The sequence below is a fragment of the Prunus mume genome, linkage group LG6 (assembly GCF_029339155.1).
Source record: "Prunus mume cultivar Tortuosa linkage group LG6, ASM2933915v1, whole genome shotgun sequence".
NCBI lineage: Eukaryota > Viridiplantae > Streptophyta > Magnoliopsida > Rosales > Rosaceae > Prunus > Prunus mume.
In genome coordinates this window covers 6,610,767-6,618,619 of record NC_142703.1, presented here as the reverse complement: position 1 = coordinate 6,618,619, position 7,853 = coordinate 6,610,767, and the positions used below count along the sequence as shown (strand labels likewise).

The 7,853-nt window shown below is 36.2% G+C and overlaps 1 protein-coding gene across 1 annotated transcript; it reads left to right on the top strand.

The window, feature by feature from the left end:
- Nucleotides 1-909: 909 nt before the first annotated feature.
- Nucleotides 910-6,940, top strand: LOC103336336 (uncharacterized). The gene is made up of 5 exons (XM_089054671.1): nucleotides 910-1,510; nucleotides 2,221-2,370; nucleotides 4,442-4,953; nucleotides 5,391-5,805; nucleotides 6,544-6,940. Exons 1-5 carry the CDS (start codon nucleotides 913-915, stop codon nucleotides 6,753-6,755), a joined length of 1,887 nt encoding a protein of 628 aa, XP_088910797.1. The 5' UTR covers nucleotides 910-912; the 3' UTR covers nucleotides 6,756-6,940.
- Nucleotides 6,941-7,853: the final 913 nt, after the last annotated feature.

Genomic DNA, 7,853 nt, shown 5'->3' with positions numbered 1-7,853 from the left:
GGGTCATTTCGGATTTAGGATAGGTTTTTGAACCCAAATAGGGTAATATTAACCACGACACTGGTTTTCCTCTTGTTTGATCAAGTACTATTCGTATCTATCGTACTGACAATGCACAAATAAAATAATATTGAAGTCCTCTTGATTGAACCATAGAAAAGAACTTATCCATGCCATTACTCCCCTTGAAGCACAATGGCTTGAGGAGAAGTACATAATAAGCACAAATCCAACAAGTCAATATCCTACACTACATATACCAGATCTATTGGGCTGGTCTCATTCCCAATAGTGGCATGCCTACGCAATTCATGATCAGAACAAAAGGAACAGGTAGTTAGGGTCCAGCCCGAGCTCACCCGTTCTTGTCAACTTGAATCCAACTTTCAATTTTGTTCAAAAGTTGAAAGAATCTCCTCACAGGCCAGAAATCCAATCAGGGCATTTGTGTTGACCCGATGACCTTCCCACTCTCCAGAGCAGCTCGATGGAGATTAAAACAAAAAGAGTGTAGTCGGGAAAAGGGACCAACAATGTCTTACACCAGCCATCATTATGTTCGAATCCATTCCAACATTATTATTAACATTAAATAATTATATTTGACTCCGTCATGGGATGGAATCCTATCCCGACATGTTGTCTTTGATTCTCTTCGAATTCCTAAAGTGGGGAGCTGCTGTGTGCACTGGGTCAGCTGTGGTGGTGGTGGAGGCGGAAACGATTCGTGATGCTTTGAAGGTGTGTGTAGTGTAGAGCAGCGTTTCAAACGTACTGAACTGGAATCCGATTCAAAAGGATAACTTGATTAAGCAAGGCATCTGATGCTATAAATCAAATAAAAAATGAAAACGAAAATATAAAAAAGCAATAGCTGATTGCTATATATGGAATGGGAGAGCAAAGAAAGCAATGATTGAGTCGAAAAATATAGAGATGGAGGCGATGGAGGAGGTTGAAAGAGTGGGTAAGGCACTGAAACGCACGCAAGGGCCATATCAATGGGCCATGTACGATAACTGGGAACGCCTAAAACGACACTACAGCGATAATCCGAGAGAAGTGCTTGTTCCATTGACGACAAACAAAGACACTGTACTTCACGTCGTAGCCTTCGCAGGACGCAAGGATGTGCTGGAGTTTTTGATTTCACTGATTAAAGAAGCTCGGCAGCTACACCATGCGTTGACAATGGAGAATGGCCAAGGCAACACCGCTCTGCATGAGGTGGCTGCGACCGGAAACCTGGAAGCAGGAATGCTATGGGTGGGGCTGGATAATAGAGTTAGGATCGAGCTTGCTAGACTAGATCTTCACCAAAACGGTGCGCGTGTGATAGAGATTCGGAACCAGTTAGGAGAAACCCCACTCTACAGGGCTGCAGCTTTCGGTCACACAAAGTTGGCCAAATATTTGGCTACCCAAGTGGTGGACGATATAGAGTTGCACTTCCAAAGACATGTAGATCAAGTATCCATTCTTCATATCGCAGTCATTGGCCAACATTTTGGTCTCTCTCTTCAAAATGACAATTGCATTACTCTTTACTCTCATTATATATGTGTATGTTATTTATGAAAAAAAATGCATTACTCTCTATTTCTACTACATTTACTGATCATATTGTTATCACCCTTCTAGTACTGATTGCTGCGGCGGAGCCATATAAGGACCATAGGGGTCCTAGGCCCCTACTCAACTCTATCTCTTCCACACCATTTTACTCTCATTTTCTTTCTCTCCCTCCTTCTCCCTCTCAGTGTAAATAATTTAATGTTGTGTGCGTAGGAATTGACTAGATTATTGAAAGATGATAAAGGGGTTATATATACAACAATCAGAACTTGATGTGTAAAAGCTGTAATTTAAAGCTTATTTCTTGATTTTTACTTTAGGAGATATTATTGGTCCAAGGGTATGAAAATTAATGATAGTGTTTATACTCTCATTCTCTTTATTTTTTTATATTTTGAAGGGAGCTCCCTCTAACATTAATTTCTGACTCCGCCATTAACAAATGGGTCAGCAATATGACCAGTAAAGTGATACAAATATGTCCTTTTATATCATACATCAGTTAGTAAGATAAGATACTTAATAATGCTGTCAAGCTATAAAAATGGATTATTTGAGTCTTGCTATAAGTTTGGCAAGTAAACATTTAGTCTATTATATTGATTTTATTATTATTATTATTAACATGTTTTTCCTTCAATGCAGAGACTGCTGTTTGGTTACAAAAAGAGTACCAAAATCTTGCAGAAAGAAAGGAAAGTAATGGGTTCACAAGCCTTCAATTGCTAGCCCGAATGCCATCTGCGTTCCAAGGAAAATTTCGCAAAAACAAATGGAAGATGCTCATTTATAAGTGTACGATCTACTCTATGCATAATACGTATTTAAATATAACATATATGCTATGCTGCATTTGAATTTTTCGCACTGCAAAAGTGGGGACTGTATTTACCAATAACGTAGTCAGAAAATTTATAAGGGATGGCTAGCTAAAGGTTTTTTTTTTTTGGTTTTCCTATGAGATTTGACTTAGGCTTTCTTCCATTTCCAATCATGTTTCCTATTTAGTTAGTTATAATTTATTTCAAAATACTATAAAACAATTTTAGGAGATCTTTATAAAATTTCAACTTCAACTATATACTCGCTAACTTAGGGAGACATAAATACTTTAATTTTTTTGTTTTTTCAATTCAATTCTTGATTTCATCTCACCACTGCGGTGGCACTTGTTTATTATTAACTGGTTATTCCAATATAGGCCCTTACAAATACTATGTCTTAGACTAATACCCACCTATTTTTAAATCTTTACTTAAAACCCAAATGTAAAATAGGTTGCCATGGAAGATAGATTTTTCCTAGTATTATTAACTAAATTACAATACATGTCAATTACCTTCATATTTATTTTCAACCATTTCACTAACTGTCTTAATTATAATTTATTCTTCCTATTAATAGCATATTAAACCCCTCATTTCTTTTGGTTGGCACTCCCTCTAATCCATCGACAATTTATAAAATATTTTGAACCAAAAAAAAAAAAAAAATCCCTAAATTATATTTCCAATAAATAATGTACCTATAAATATATATATATAGGTACATTTTTTACAAACAAAAGTAGGTAAATTACTTTTACAATATACCTACAAATGTGTATAGGCAAATTATTTACAGTAAGGCAAATTATTTTTACAATATACCTATTAATGTACCTATATTTTGCAAGTTCAACAATTTACCTCAACAATTTACCTAGAGTCATATGTACCTAAGAAAAATGCAGGTAAATTAATGTACTAAAACATAGGGATCAAGACCTATAAAGAGCAAGAACAAGTGTCTTTCTTAAATTTGAAATTACTTTCAAACCATAACAATTATTAAATTTGAAATTTTGATATAAATAAAAGGAAATAACTAACCAATCAATATGAAAATTAAAACAAAATATGAATGGTAGTCCGATTTGGAAAAACATACCAAAGTTTTAATTATATATTTCGTTTACAAAATATAACCAATCATAGTGAAAAAAACATAATAGGTACATTGGAACAAATCAATTTAAAAAACATATGACACTAATTACAACCAAGTTTTAATTATATGTAAAATAAATAAATAAATAAGACTGACCCATAAAACGTTTGCAAAATTGAAACACCATTATGGCATTGAATAGCAAACAATTTGTTGGGAAAAAAAAGAGGTCAAAATGCAATTAGGGGTATTTTAGGAATTCAAAAAATATAACATTTAATATGTTAAGCTTGATTAGATAATTTGTTTAGGTGGATCTAGTCATCGAGTTTTACTTATAAAAATTGGTTTAATTTATACAAAAATAAAAGGATGAGTTGTAGGTAAGAAAAAATGAATTTGAAGGAAAAACCCAAATTTAATTTATCCTAGTCACAACCACCTCTCTCTCTCTCTCTCTCTCTCTCTCTCTCTCTCTCTCTCTCTCTCTCTCCCTCCCTGCTCCAACTCCATATTGGGTTGGATTAACTTCACCGATCCAATGCAAACCGTCATAGTCGCTGGTAGTTTGGGATTTAGGACAACCGAGTTGGTCAGTTCGGTTGGTGGCGCCGCGCTGCAATTTTCGACAAACTGTAAATTTAGGAGATATTCTTTGGTTTGACTGTCACACATACGATAACATTTATGTTATATTGACACCACGATAAAGTGTATCTACATATATGTTCACAATATACTAATAACGCAACGACAAATATATGTTAGAGTTAGAAAGTTAAATATAAAATAAAAATTCAATCCAATTTTCTGCAGCTGTTGTTTAATTAAGATTTGGCTTATATGTGGAAGCATGCTGGAAAACTAATTACTATTTATCTATCTTTCCCAATCAATATCTCTCTCATGAATATGCATGCATGATCATAATAACTAGTAGGATGGCCACGAATCCGTATGATGTACAAGGAAATGCAGAAGCAAAAATCACTGTTGGAACTCACTCATTTGCTGGTCGAGAAGGACCATTCATGGGTGGAAAGTAAAAAGAAGATGGATGGGACAATTTCCCTGGTGCCGTCACACGACAGAGGAGAAGAAGAAGAAGAGACCAGATCTATTCATAAGTATACCCCATTGCTTATGGCAACCAGCACCGGAATAGCACAAATTGTGGAAAAAGTTCTTCAGTTGCACCCTCAAGCGGCAGAGGCACACGACATTGATAATCAACAAAACATTCTGCACATCGCCATCAAGCACCGCCGGCTTCAGATCTTTAAGCTGGTGAAAAAGAGTAAATCATTAACGTTAAGGATGGCTATGAAGAATGACCGTGATGGCAACACCATATTGCACCAAGCTGCATACATGAGATATTACTCTGCAAACACTCAACGGGTAGGTGGTCCTGCATTGCAGTTGCAAGAAGAACTGCGTTGGATGGTGGTGAGTGAGTTATGTGCACCTTAATATATTTATCATTTTATTTCATTAATTGAAGTTCATCTACTAGGACATGCATGCATGCGTTTTCTTGATTCAATTACTGTACTCTCGTAGATGAGTTTTGAATTCAGGACCTCCTCTAACTAGGTACATAAACTCCATGTCACTACCCCAAATTGACATACATGCATTTAAAATACAAATTTTATTAGTTTCCTGTCCCCCAAATAAGAATAGGTAATGAGATTAATTATTAAATTCACTATGTAACTATTTTTTTTCCTAGAAAAACATGTATAAAATGTTTTAAATTACTGAAAAAGTATATATATATATTTTTAACAAGGGTAACATCTTACAACATTGCAAAAAAGAAATACCATTTTATATTGTTAATTACTGTATTAATCCTTAACAATTTTTCCATTTGCGGCCAGCGTGTGGAAAAGATAATGCCACCTCACTACATCACGCACCACAACCATAAGGGTCTGACAGCGGAGGAGCTCTTCAATAGTGAGCATGCAAAGCTTCTTCAGTCGGCACAAGAATGGATGAAAGGGACTGCTCAGTCATGCTCGACCGTGGCGGCTCTGGTGGCCACCGTGGTCTATGCAGCCGCGTACACGGCTCCCGGGGGTTATGATTCCAACGGGCTTCCTCTTCTCCGGGATTCCGCTTTCTTTGTCACTTTCGCCATTACCAACACTGTCTCGCTTATCAGCTCGTTGGCTTCTTTGGTCACGTTTCTCTCTATCCTCACGTCGCCGTTTGAGTACCAAGACTTTTACCGTTCTCTTCCGTTCCGGCTACATTTAGGGTTCACCCTTCTGTTCTTCTCACTGGTAACTAATGTTTTGAAAGGCATGCCTAAGCGCGCCTGAGAGCGTGAGGCGAGGCGAGGCGATGGTAAAACGCCTCAAGCGTACCTCTGTTTAGCGATTGTTGTTAAAGGCATACGCCAAGTTAAGGAGGCGTACGCCAAATTCCAAAAGCGTACGCGTGAAATTGCAGAGGCGTTGCAGAGCGGAGAAGACGACGATGAAACCTAACTTTATTTCTCTCAAAACGATCCCGTATGGTACAGCTTTTGTGTTTAAAGAGTAAAGCAAAACGCCAGCGTTTCAACATCTATGGTTTCTAAGTTTAAGAACATAACATAAGCTCAGGTCCCACTTCCTCCGTTCCTTCACAATAAAAAATTATTATATTAATTAGTCTCTCCTGTGCCTTTTATATTCTGCCCTCACCCAATAGAAGGTTCACAAAAATCAGATTTCCCTCTGTTTAAATTTTGACTAGCTCTCTCCCATATCCACCCACATATTATTCATATCCAGTCTATAACAGTCTAAATCAATTTAGGGCTTAAAGAAAGGCTTGAGATGTTTCAATTTATGAATCAATGACCTCACAACATATATAGATCATATGTTTTACATATTATTAACATACTAATATATTTTTATTTATGATAATTGAATGTTCAAAAGGCTTGCGCCTTATCGCCTCAAGGCTTACACCTCGCTTTGCGAGACATAAAACGCCTATCTTCAACGCCTCGCCTTTCAAAACATTGCTGGTAACCACCATACTCACCTTCACTTGCTACTATTGTGCTATTGATTCATCTCCGAAAGAAATGGACAACGTCCCTCATTTACGTGGTTGCATTTCTTCCTGTCCCTGTGCTTGCGCTCATGCAACTTCCTTTGTATAAAGGATTTTCCCAAGGTTTGAAATACGCTTTTAAGAAAATTAGAAAGATTAAATTTTCAATTTGCCCTGCATCAGGAAGCTGATATATATGTATTCTTGGTTTGTGTACGGCCTATTATTGAGTGATTATTTGTGAGCTACAGGTTGTAGCTTAAAAGGTCAATAAGAGTGCAGCTATAGCTCTGAGTTGTTCTCACTTCTTCTTCCTCTGCGTTTTCCCCTCCTTTTATGTATTGTTGAGAACAACCTTATAAGCTTAAGTAAAGGGTATGCTAAACAGTATGTATGGCGGACTATTAAGACGCAAGGAGGAGCAAGTAAATGTCTTTATCCTTTTACTTTCATTTATTTTTATATTACTCAATTTACTTATTTTACGATATAAATAAGAAAGTACCTCATATTTGGATTCAAATATTAGTGCAAAATATGATTTAGGCTAAAAATGATGGCTTATTAAGTCAATATATACTACATAATATAAAATCAAGTTTTCTTATTTGATGTGTAAGGAATAAAAGCCGCAAAAAATTATCTTGAGAAAATGATTATTTCGAAAAACCATTTTTCATATTTAGTTTACATAAAACAATTTTTCATGTATGATATAAATGCATGAAGGGACCTAAGGTCAATATAGGTAAAAAGCCTTACATGTTGAATCTATAAAGAGTTTAGTTACTGGTGATGATGTTGAGATGAAGGACTTGGGCTCTTTGAAGTATTTTCTGGGAATCGAAGTAACTCGCTCTACTACTAGTGTTTGTCTATCTCAAAAGAAGTATGTTCTAGACTTGTTGACTGAAACTAGTATGTTAGGGTGTGCACTAGCCAAAACCCATATTGTGCAGAATCATCACCTAGCAATCTATCCTAATCAAGTGCCGACCAATAAGGAGAGATATCAGAGGTTAGTGGGAAGACTATTTTATCTTTTGCACACTAGACCAGATATCGCATACGCAGTTAGTGTTGTTAGCCAGTTCATGCATTCTTCTAATGAGGATCACTTAGCAGGCAGTTATGAGAATTTTGAGTCATTTGAAGAAAACTCTAGGCCGAGGCTTGATATTCAGATTACTGGGACATTTGGTTGTTGTTAATGTATGCACTTTGAGTTTTTCTTTTGGCTTCCCTTGACAATTTTGTAATAGAAAAATCATTATAATTTCCCAAGCTCT